The sequence below is a fragment of the Petromyzon marinus genome, unplaced genomic scaffold, assembly GCF_048934315.1.
Source record: "Petromyzon marinus isolate PM22_M1 ecotype Great Lakes invasive population unplaced genomic scaffold, UKy_Petmar_22M1.pri1.0 PM_G_Scaffold_7, whole genome shotgun sequence".
NCBI lineage: Eukaryota > Metazoa > Chordata > Hyperoartia > Petromyzontiformes > Petromyzontidae > Petromyzon > Petromyzon marinus.
In genome coordinates this window covers 3370175-3382661 of record NW_027423024.1, presented here as the reverse complement: position 1 = coordinate 3382661, position 12487 = coordinate 3370175, and the positions used below count along the sequence as shown (strand labels likewise).

At 54.3% G+C, this 12487-nt stretch overlaps 1 protein-coding gene across 1 annotated transcript in view; it reads right to left on the bottom strand.

Moving 5' to 3' along the window:
- Positions 1 to 12487, bottom strand: part of LOC142920173 (activin receptor type-2B-like) — a 33488-nt gene that overhangs the window by 13346 nt on the left and 7655 nt on the right. Inside the window, exons 4-5 of the mRNA XM_076062642.1 lie at positions 4267 to 4424; positions 619 to 753 (exon numbers count right to left, since the gene is read on the bottom strand). Coding sequence (XP_075918757.1) covers positions 619 to 753; positions 4267 to 4424 — 293 coding nt within the window. The remainder of the gene's footprint in view (positions 1 to 618; positions 754 to 4266; positions 4425 to 12487) is intronic.

Sequence of the window (12487 nt, the reverse complement as noted above, 5' to 3'; positions counted from 1 at the left end):
GGGTTGCTGTGAGTCTCTATGGGTCTCTATGGGTCACTGTGGGTTTCTGTGGGTTGCTGTGGGTCTCTGTGGGTTGCTGTGGGTCTCTATGGGTCTCGATGGGTCTCTGTTGGTTGCTGTTAAGTCTCTATGAGTATGGGTCTCTGTGGGTATTTATGGGTCTCTCTGAGTATGGGTCTCTATGGGTCCACTGTGGGTCTCTGTGGGTCTCTGTGGGTTGCTGTGAGTCTCTATGGGTCTCTATGGGTCACTGTGGGTCTCTGTGGGTTGCTGTGGGTCTCTGTGGGTCGCTGTGGGTCTCTCTGAGTATGGGTCTCTTTGGGTCTCTATGGGTCACTGTAGGTCTCTGTGGGTTGCTGTGGGTCTCTGTGGGTTGCTGTGGGTCGCTGTGGGTCTCTCTGAGTATGGGTCTCTATGGGTCTCTATGGGTCATTGTAGGTCTCTATGGGTCACTGTGGGTTTCTGTGGGTTGCTGTGGGTCTCTGTGGGTCCCTGTGGGTCTCTCTGAGTGTGGGTCTCTTTGGGTCTCTATGGGTCACTGTAGGTCTCTGTGGGCCTCCGCCAGTCTGTAGAAACACGTGTCGTGTAGGGTCTGTGTGTGTGTGTGTGGGGTCTCACCACGGGCTGGACAATCTTCACCGCAACGATTTCAGACAGGAGCTGAGCGCGCCAGACGCAGCCGAAGCGACCGCCGCCCCTAAACTCCAGCAGGCGCACCGGCCGCAGCAGCAGCGCCGTCAGGCTCACCGCCTCCTGTTGGCGAAGTGGACCGTCAGCCACCCTTGCTGCCGTTAACGGCAGAGACCCCCCGTCGCGTAGCCTCGACAGACCGGCATGGCAAGTGACTACACTATACACTACTATACACTACACTTTACACTACATTATACACTACACTATACACTACACTATACACTACACCATTCACTACACTACTATACACTACACTACTATACACTACACCATACACTACTATACACTACACTATGCACTACACTATACACTACACCATACACTACACCATACACTACACTATACACAAGATATACAACACTATACACTACCATACTATACACTGCACTATACACTCAAGTTTACACGATACACTGCACTATATTCCAGACTACACTATACACTACACTATCCACCACTTCACTATACACCACTACACTATACACTACTATGCACTACACTGTCCACTACACAACTATACGCTACACTATACACTATTATACACTACACTATTATACACTACACTATACACTACTATACATGACACTCTGCACTACACTATATACTAGTAATGAATTGGCCACGTCTTGTTTACGTGACACTAACCTTACTGATTGGCCGTGTCGGGTGGTGGTTGTTTTAACGAAACAACGTTTTTATTTGACTCAAAACAATTCTCTTTTCTGGAGGGGGAGTTGCCCAGCACCATGCCCGGCCGCCGTTGTCACCCCGATGGCAATGCTCACACATCGCACCGGGTACTCATTTCAGGCTTAGTCGATCTAGGGGAGGCCCAGGACCGGTTCAGATAATCCACGCGGTGTTGGCCGTGAGCGGGAATCGAACTCGGGTCGCCAGGTTCATAGCGCAGCGCGCTAACCACTACACTGCCGCTCCCCACAGACACACACACACACAGACACAACAACAACCGCCATTCGCCACTAAGTGGCGGTGACATCACCACGATGCTTGTGCCAGGTTATGTGCACCTTGAGGCCACTAGAAGTGTCGAACGCCCGCTGGCAGGAGGTCACGGGGCAGACCCAGCAGGTGCCACGGGTCGACTGACTGAGATGACTGAGATGACTGGCTGATGCACCACCTGTGCCCCTTACTGTGCCAACCTGCTGTGCCTTAGCCACACAGCGCTCCGCTCATTGTTGTGAGCGTCACTCCTCCGCCCTCCGTTGTTGTTGGAGGGCGACTGCCTCCAACTGCCCAGCAGCGTCCTTCACGAGCCTCCTCCACAGAGGCCGATCTTGACACCGCTGGTACCAGTCATCGGCAAATCCACTCAGCTCCACATCCTCTTGTACCACATCACTCCATCTCTTCTCTAGCCCGTGCCGCGCCCATTTATCCCTCTCGATCCGGCTGAACAAAAGCTGTTTAGGCATGCAGTGGCTGGGCATTCGGGCTACATGGCACAGCCAACGCAGCCTTGCCTGCCGTAGGAGCTCACCGATGGGACTTTGTCCAAATCTTTCAAGGATTTGTGAGCTCCTCACACAATCCAGCCTGGTTAAACCCAGGATGGATCGTAGGAAGGCCAGCCAAAATGTTTCTAACTGGCGAAGATGTTCCATTTGGGGGGGTCACGTTTCTAAAGCGTAGAGAAGGGAGGGAATGACTGTGGATTGGGAGATCATCTCTGCCCGGTGCCTTTCCTGGTCTCAGACTCTGGATCACTTTTAGTACTTCCTCAACAGATGGCACCTCAGCCAACCACTCACAAGGGGTGACTTCTTAAAATATTTGGGGCACCGCAGCCTCTGCAGGCTCATCCCCATGTCGAGGGATTTCCCTTCCCCCAGGACTTCACAGAAATGCTCAGCAAATCTGCAAACCTGTTCGTGGGGGTCGGAGATTGGATCCCCGTTTTTCCCCCTAATGATGGTAATAGGTATGGCACTGCAGGTTACTTTTTTGATGGAGTTAAATAGGGATTTGTGATCGCGGGCCATTGAGGCAGACTCCATCTCCACAGCAACCCGCGACCACCACCCATCCTTTTAGCGCCTCACGGCTCTCCGAACCTCTGAGCGAAGGCTACGGTAAGCCTCCTCATTCTCTGACGTGGGATGCTGTAGACAATTCGAGTGGGCCTGTCGCTTTATCTCAACTATCCTGAACACCTCCTCTGTCAGCCAGGGTTTCTGGGAGGTCTGGACCGCAGTCACAATCCTAAACCTCACCCATGTACCCTAGACATCTGGAGGAGTGGGGGACGATGCTAACCCCAGCCGCAAGTGATGATTAAATTCTTGCTTGCAACTTTCATCAGCTAGCTGAGACCAGGCCACCTTAGGTTGGAATGGGGTCCTGGGTGTATACCCACCACCCGAGTGGAAGAATGGCAGGCGCATCTTACAGATGACAAGTCGATGGTCAGAGGGCAGATCAGCTCCACGGTAGGTCCTGGTGTCAAGGACATGGACCCACATCCGCTGATCCGTCACTATGTAGTCCAGCAGATGTTCTTGCTTGGACCCGGCATGCGTCCATGATGTTGTGTGGATGCGCCGATGCCTGAACAGCGTGTTGGTAATTTAAAGCCCATGGGCTGCACAAAAATCTAGCAGCCTCCTACCGTTGTTATTGAGCTGATCTGGCCCATGCTTTCCAATCACTCCAGACCAGGTGCCAGCATCATGACCAACTCGGGCATTAAAGTGACCCAACAAGATGACTCTATCCCGAGGGGCCACTTTAGCCAGCACCTATGACAGGAGGTCATAGAAGGCATCTGACTCATCGACCTTGCCAGCATCCCTCCACGGATGTTCGTCTTCGGTGGGGGCATAAGTAACCCTGACCACCACTCCTCGCCTCCGGTTGATGGGAAGGCGAGCCCAAAGTAGCCTGGGGCTTACAGCTTCCCACAAATCACCGCCACGCTCCCACGCCCCCTTCATTCTTTTGTTCAGAAGAAGAGCCACTCCCTGTTGTTTAGTAGTCTCCTCCCCGAGTAGAGGACTGTCCACTCCTCATAGTGGCAGGAGCCATAGCTGGTCCACCGGACCTCCTGATTGGCACAGAGATCCAGACGGTACCGGCCCAGCTCCCGACAGAGGAGTGGCAGCCTCTCCTCCGCAGTGAGCGTTCGAACATTCCACGTGGCCATCCGTAGTGGCTTTTTGTTGTTTATGGAGGAGCCCCGAGGGTAAAGAATCAATCTCCTGGCTCCGCCAAATGGGGTTTGGCCAGGAGACGTCAAAGACGCCTGTCCCCCCGGGGCCTCCGGCACAAGCTTATTCATTAGATATTTTAGACATGGTTTAGTGGTAATTTATTGAAGGTGGAGGGGTTACCAGCCCCTCGCACCCGTCCAGAGCCCCCATTTAGCTGCTGTGGTGGCCACAGACGCAATGAGGGGAAAGGCCAATCGGAATTGGCCCTCCCCCCACGGCACTGCCCATGACGTTGCCCGTCCGGCACCACGAGGAGGGAGGGGGTTGTTCTGCCAGACACAGACACACACACACAGACACACACACAGACACACAGACGCACACATAGTACCACCACCACCTGCGGAGGCGTTGTGGCGTGCGTCAGCTTGCGGCATCGCCGGTACATCCACACGGAGAGCAGCAGCAGCAGCAGGAGCAGCAGCAGCGTCGTAACGGCCAGCAGGGCCACCGGCGTGGGCACCGGCCTGGCCACCGGCGTAGGCTGCTGAGTGCCCTCTGCAACAGGAGGCTCAGCTGTGAAGCCACTCACAGGGGCTGCTCCCATAGACTGCAATGTTAAAGGCTGCCATAGACTTCAATGTTAAATCCTCCCATATACTTAAATGTTAAAGGCTGCCATAGACTTCAATGTTAAAGTCTCCCATAGACTTCAATGTTAAAGTTTCCCATTAACTTCAATGTTAAAGGCTCCCATAGACTTCAATGTTAAAGGCTCCCATAGACTTCAATGTTAAAGGCTCCCATAGACTTCAATGTTAAAGGCTCCAATAGACTCCATTGTTAAAGGCTCCCATCGAATTTGAAGCTTTCGTGACTGCAGGAATCCATACTCTTTGGTTCTTTTGGCAAAGTCACGTAGGTATAAAATAAAATAAATCACGACGTCATCAGCTACCATTCCTGGATGTTTTGATCGAGAAGAGACCTGATGGCTTGTTGGGACATTCGGTCTACAGGAAAGCCACCCACACGGATGCCTATCTAAAGCCTGACTCCCACCACCATCCAGCCCAGAAGAATTCCCTCGTCAAAACACTACACCATAGGGCCCGTTGCATCTCCGACCAGCACCACCTAGCCAGTGAGTTGGAGCACGTACACCAAGCCCTCAGGATGAATGGATACTCGGACCGTACATCTGCAAAGCTGTCTCCCCAGCCATGCGGAGACAACCTTCTGAGGATCCAACCAAGACCATCACTTTACTGTACATAGCAGGGGTTACCAAATAGATTTCCAAAATCTTAAACAAGCACAAGATCCAGGTTCATTTCAACACAGTACACAAAATCAGTGATTTAATCCCATCTGAAAGGGATGTGATTCCTGACATGCAATACCCTGGTGTCTACAAACTGAGTTATGGTTGAGGCAACAGTGACATTGGGGAAACGAAACGACATGTCTCGGACTGTGTTCGTGAACACAAGGTAGATCTGAAACACGGTAGGACTAATACCTCTGCCGTTGCCGATCATTGTTTTAACGCTGTGGGTTCACACGAAATTGATTTTTCCAAGACGGAGGTACTCTGCAAACCTACCGGCTACCTTCAGAGATTTGTTCATGAAGCCATCCAGATACATAAACACAGACACAACTCCAACCAAGAAGATGGGTACACACTGAGCAATCATTGGAAGGACGTTATTAACCAGGTACAGTCTTAACTGACTGTGATGTTTCCATCCTACCTGCCTATGTCAGCTGTTATTTCCGACTCTCTGTGTGTATCTCTCTATGCATCTCTCTTAGATATCTCATGCTCACATGTCCTTTTGATTGCACTCTCATGCTCACATGTCCTTTAGATTGCACTCTCATGCTCACGTGTCCTTTGCATTGCACTATCATGCCTTTGGATTGCACTAACATACTCACATGCCCTTTGGATTGCACCCGTTGGGTTTGCACGCATGCCTTTGGATTGCACCACTCTTCGATTTTACAATAACATCACGCTAATCTCTCACATTAACATCGCCACTTCCATGCCCTCGTCGAGGAGGCCACTCTCCTATCTTAAATTTCGATTTAAAGCTTTTGTGACTGCAAGGGTTCATCTTCTTTGGTTCTTTCGGTAAAGTCACGTAGAATGAGAATAAAATAATAAATTAATAAAATAACACAATAAAATTCTCACGACGTTTCGGCCACAACACAAGTGGCCTTCTTCAGGTGAAAGGAACAGACCTGTCGGGACGACAGAGCTTCAATGAACGTTGTTAAGATTCGTAGCGTCTTTTAAGCTGGTTTACAGAAGTGAGGCACCTTGACCCTTTCAAACCTTGACAAAGGTGCCTCACAATTTAAGGCCACACAAGCAATTGTTTACTTTGAGGCTAAAGCAACCTATTAGTTAATGATTCCTTAACACTGCTTTTTGTTTGCCTCCACGAGTGTGCAAGGACTCTAAGTTATATTTATTTAACGATGAGTGAATGTATTTAATAAACACATTTTTCTAAAAAGTAGATTTGTTTGCAAAATACATTAATTTATTTAACACGCAAATTTATAATTAGATATCACTATCAAATTATTTTTTCATTTACTGCTTCATAATTTATTCAATAAAAATAGTTTATTGAATAAATATATCTCTTTCCTTTCTTTTTTCCTTTCATTATTTTCTTAAACGAGGATTCTTTATTCATCCTCAGTTTACATTCTCTCAAGGGGAGCTCTGTACAGAAGCGCAGCACCACAGTCAGGTAGAAATTGAAGGCAGCAGGAATAAAATGGCCACCTACGCAAAGGTCGCAGCTGCCAATCTGCCTGGAGTCACGAGGCCCCCCACTAGGGCCTCTCCTCCAAAGCGAACCCCCCCAAGCGCGCAGCGACCACTGCCGCTGCGCGAGAACGGCATCCGCTGCTACACCTCGAGCTCCGTCACGATCGAGGCGTACGTCGAGGCCCTGGCCGCCATCGTCCCGCCAGCCACCATCACCCACGCCTCGAAGGTCAGCGGGAAAGCCGTCTTCTTCCTGACGACGAAAAAGGTGGCAGATGCGGCCGTCGAGAAGGGGATGACCGTGGGGGGACTCCACGTCCAGCTGGAACCCATCGCTTCGGTGGCGGCGCGAATAGTCGTTTGGAACGTGCCGCCCTACATCCCCGACAAGGCCGTGTTGGAACACGTGTCCAAGCTGGGCACCATCGTGGTGCCAGTACGTGCCCTGGCACTGGGGTGTAGAAATCCTGCTCTCAATCACATTTTATCTTTCAAGAGGCAGGTGCACGTCCTGCTGACTACCGGACAGCAGGAAGAGGGCTCGTTTGTCATTGTCAATGCAGGCATTGCCCATAGACTGTTTTATGCCAAAGATTGCATCAGATGCAATCTTTGCAAAGAAGAGGGGCACTTACGAAGGGATTGCCCTAAACCAACGATGGCGAGGGTCGGAGAAAAGAGCGGGGAGGAGGGAGGCAGAGCAAGGGGGGCAAAGCAGCAAGAGCCCCTATTGCAACAAGCCCCCCAACAGCCCACACCGGGCCCGCGAGCCACGAATCCTCCTACACCTGAAGTCGTGGCCCCAACTTCGCCGCCTCAAGGAACAAATCGCAAGAGGAAGAATACAGAAGGACCCGGATCTCAAGGGTCAAATTCAGAGGAGGAACCCCTCCCAGACCTCGAACAGGAAGAAGCGGTGAAACCCCCCACACCAGGGGAGGAAGCAGAACAGCTGCCAGACGCCGAAGACGCGGTTTTTGCCTTCCCGGATGCCACGCCGAGTGACGCGTGGGCGGCGAGGAAGAAACCCGCCAAGAGGAAGAAGCAGCGTGCGTCTGGGGAAGGGTTTCTACAGCAGGAGACCGTCGACGATGAAGGCGACATCACCACAGAAATCGACCCGCCTACTGTTGTCATAGAGACTCACTCCCCACCAGCTATACAGGAAGTCCTTGACCAAGAGGTAGAAGTTGGCAGAGAGACACTCACCAAGGGCAAGGACGAAATGGATGGGAATGAGGAGGAAGGTCCCCGTCCCACTGCTAATCCAAAACCAGCGGAAGAGACACCGGGCCATCCACCCGAAGAGCCTGAGCAGGAGCCATCCCAGGCCATCCCTGACACTGGGGGAGAGGACGCTGCTGGGCCATGCGCCAGCTCAGCCGCTGCAGCCCTTCTAGCGGAGCCGGACGCCGAGGAAATCGATTCAGATCGGGACGACTGCTTCAGCATGGGGAGCGAGAGCAACCAGGGGTCTACACTCCTTGACCCTCAGACTCCCCTGATCTCCTCGGAAGATCTCTGGAAATTCCTCGACGAGACCAACATGAGGAAAGACAGAGCAGACATTGCCTTGGCTCGATGGAAGGACAGCAAGGCAATAAAGGCCTCTGTGACTCAAGCAGAGAGACTCCTTGCCAAGCAGAGACTCGAGTCCCAGGGCAAGGAGAGGGCAAAGCTGACATTTTTCCGCAAACAAATTATAAGGTGGGAGGCCACGGGGGAAAGGAATAAGCAATGCCTATGTACATCGGCTCCCTGAACGTGAACGGGTGCAGGGAGGCAGTGCGGAGGTTTTCCGCAATGTCTCTTGCGAGGAAACAGGCTGCCTCTGTCTTCTTCATTCAGGAGACGCATCTCACGGTCGAGGACGAGGATGACTGGAGGAAGGAGTGGGGAGGGGACTCCTTCTACAGCCACCTTGACAACACCTCCTGTGGAGTCGCGACCCTGTTCGCTAAAGGGTTTCATCCCGAGCTCATCATCCACACCCAAGTAGTGAAGGGAAGGCTGCTCGCGGTAACGGTCAGGGTGGGCGATGTCACCACCCACCTACTGAACATGTACGCGCCTGTGACCAACAAGGAGAAGATCCCGTTTCTGCACCTCCTGAGGAGGCACCTGGCCGGGATTCCGGACGACGAGTGCGTGATTGTGGGTGGCGACCACAACTGCACACTTGGCGCCCTGGATCATTCGGGGGGGCAGCTGGGGGGAGTAGGGCCTAAGAGGGAAATGCAGGGACTCCTGGAGGACGCCGCCTTGGTGGATGTGTGGCGCATACATCACCCGGGCCAACGCCAGTTCACGTACACGAGGACGAGGCGCGATGGCTCGGTGACGCAGTCCAGGCTCGACAGATTTTACATCTCTAAGAGCTTTGTGATGTGCGCCATAACGACTGGCATCAGGGCGGCACCCTTCACGGACCACAACCTCATCGTGCTCCGTGTCAGGCTGGAGAGGGCCCGTGAGGGCGCGTCCCACTGGCATTTTAACAACTCACTGCTGGAGGATGGCACCTTCTTAGAAATGTTCGAGGACTTCTGGGAAGAGTGGCGAAAAAGCAAAACGCAGTCCGACTCTCTGGCCCAGTGGTGAGATATGGGCAAAGTGCACACCAGGCTGTTGTGCCAACAATACACCTGGGGGAGCACCAGACTGAAGAACGTGGACATCACCGACATGGAAGCCCGAGTCCTCAATTTGGAGGGTCGCCTCGCCGAAGACAGCGACCCTGCTCTTCTCCAAGAATACGAGGAGAATAGGGAGCGTCTCAAAGGGCTACATGAGGAGCAGACGAGGGGAGCGTTTGTGCGGTCCCGGGTGAAGCTCATCACGGACCTCGACACGGGATCCCTGCTTTTCTACTCCCTCGGGAGGCAGAATGGGAGACACAAATCCATGGAGTGCCTCTTTGATGGTGACGGTGTCCTGGTGCACGAACTCCAGCAGAAGTCGACCATCATCAGAGACTTCTACGGCAACCTGTTCTCCCCTGAAGAAACATCGGAACCGGCCCAGGCGGAGGCATGGAGTGGTCTACCCACCCTGGGGGAAGACGGGAAAGAGCTGCTAGAGCAAAAGCTCACCAGGACTGACCTTGACGCAGCTGTAAGAGGACTGGCCCCGAATAAATCCCCAGGGTTAGACAGGCTAAAAGGGGAGTTTTACGCCGCTTTTTGGCCATACCTGCAGGAGGACTACAGAGAGGTGCTGGAGGAAGCCTCAGTCGCCGGGGTGATGCCTCAGTCTTGGAGGAGGGCGGTGCTCACTCTGCTTCCCAAGAACGGAGACCTGAGGCACCTACAAAACTGGCGTCCGGTGTCCCTCCTGAACACAGACTACAAAATATTGACGAAGGCTCTCTCCCTGCGACTGAAAGGGGTGATTGCACAAGTCGTAAACGGGGACCAGTCCTACACCATCCCCGGACGAACCATCCACGACGGCATCTTCCTGGTCAGGGACCTCATCGCGGTGTCCCAGAGGTTGGGCATCCCAGTCGCGTTTCTGGCTCTTGACCAGGAAAAGGCTTTTGACAGAGTGGACCACAAGTACCTGCTGGGAACCCTCAAGACCTTGGGTTTTGGGGATGCCTTTGTCCGAACGATCTGCCTACTCTACACCAAGGCGGAGTGCATGATCAAGATCAACGGTGCCCTCACTGCCCCGGTCAAATTCGAGCGAGGAGTGAGACAGGGATGCCCATTGTCGGGCCAACTTTATGCCCTGGCATTAGAGCCTTTCCTGAGTCTCATAAGGCGGAGACTCAGCGGCCTGGTGCTGAGGGAACCAAGCGTCAAGTTGGTCCTGACGGCATACGCCGACGACGTCCTCCTCATCCTGCGCTCCCTGGCTGATGTCGCCCTGCTGCATGAGTGCCAGGAGGTCTTTTCGAAGGCCTCCTCATCAAAAATGAACTGGCAAAAGTGCAGCGGCCTGCTGGTTGGAGCGTGGGACATGACCGAGTGTCCCGAGAAGGCAAAAGCCATCAATTGGAGCACAACATCGCTGCACCACCTGGGAGTGTTCCTCGGACCAGAGGAGGAACCACCGCAGAGGAACTGGGTCGAGCTGGAGGAGAAGGTGAAGGAGCGGCTGGGCACCTGGGGTCGCTTGTGCAAGTTCCTCACCTTCAGGACAAAGACGTTGGTGGTGATCCAGCTGGTGACATCCATGCTGTGGCACCGACTCTTCTCCCTGCACCCCCCCATGAGCCTCGTTAACGCACTTCAGAAGCGAGTCCTCGACTTCTTCTGGTCGGGTGGAGGACACCGGGTCGCGGCTGGGGTCCTGGCCCTGACACTGGACGAGGGCGGTCACGGGCTGGTGTGCGTGCGGAGTCAGCTGGCCACCTTCCGACTGCAGGCGGCGCAAAAGTTCCTGCACGCCGCCCCTGCACCGGCCTGGAGCATCACGGCCTCCTTCCTCCTGAAACAGCTGGGGGTCTGCAGTGCTCAAAACAACTATTCTACATGGACCTGCAGGGCCTCCCACTGGGACAGCTGCCACCCTTCTACAGAAGCGTCCTGCAGACATGGAGCTCCCTTGCCGTCAGGAGGCTGAACCAACCGCGATCCGCCGTGGATTTGGTCTTCGAACCGATCCTCAGGAACCCACAGACAAAGCTGCCATCCACCACCACCACCCCTGGCATGGAGAGGCACCTCGCCAACGCACGGCTCACCAGGATGGGGGATCTGGTGGAGCCTGAAACACGGGGCCGGTGGCTCGGACCAGCAGACATGGCCGCAAAGACAGGGCTGCAGCCGCTCCGGGTGGCTGCCCGGATCCTGGCCGAAGCCAAGGGGGCCTTCTCAGCGGCAGCGGGGAGAACGCCCCCCATCGGCGTTGGGGATGACGAGGCCCCTCTCGATCCCCCTCCACCGGAGCTCTCAGTCGTGCCACTGCATCATCAATGCCGACAAACGAAGGCGGATCACAACCTGTGCCAGCTAGAAGACCTACCGGAGGTGGCCTTTGCAAATGTAAAGAGGAAGGTGCTCTACTCCTACATGGTCCGGTTCCACCAACAGGACACCCTGAGGAGCCACAAGGACCATGCCTGGAGGAAAGCCCTGCCCTGCGTCTCTCCGGAGAGGCCTCGCTAGAGGCAACTCTACTCCAGCCCGACGTACAACCGCATCGGCGACCTCAGCTGGAGCATCGCCCATGGCACCGTCACCACCAACGTCTCCCTGGCGCGCTTCACCGACACGTCCCCGGAGTGCCGGTTCTGCGGTAAAGTGGAGATGGTGGTGCACCAATACATGGAGTGCAAGAGCCTGGACTCGCTGTTCAAGGTCCTGAGAAACATCCTCCTAAGGTTCAGCCTCCACTTCTCCCCGACGGTCCTCATCTTTGGATACCCGAAGGGCGACGGACCCCAACATCTTCAGGGGCTGGTCAACGTGCTCTTCGGCTACGCCAAGCTCGCCATATACAGGGCGAGGAAGGTGGCCCTGGAGGGGCAACGTCCAGCCAGCAGCCTGGGCATCTTCCGCACTCTGGTCGGAGCCAGGGTGTGGCTGGAGTTCCGCCACGCGCGGCTGACCCACGCCGCGCCGGCCTTCAAGGAGCAGTGGGCGCTGGAGGAGGCCGTGTGCTCGGTGGCAGATGACGGAGAGCTCTGCATGCAGATCTAAGCTACCCGTCGGAGGCCATTTGACTGTGGGAAGGGCTGCGTGCAGATGCAGCACTTGTCATAGTTATAAAGAAAAGAGAGAGAGCGCGAGAGAAAGCCAAATGGAGTAGGACGAGAGAGGGCAGAGAGAGAGGGGGGGCAGAGAGGGGGGTAGAGAGAAAGGGGGGCAGAGAGGGG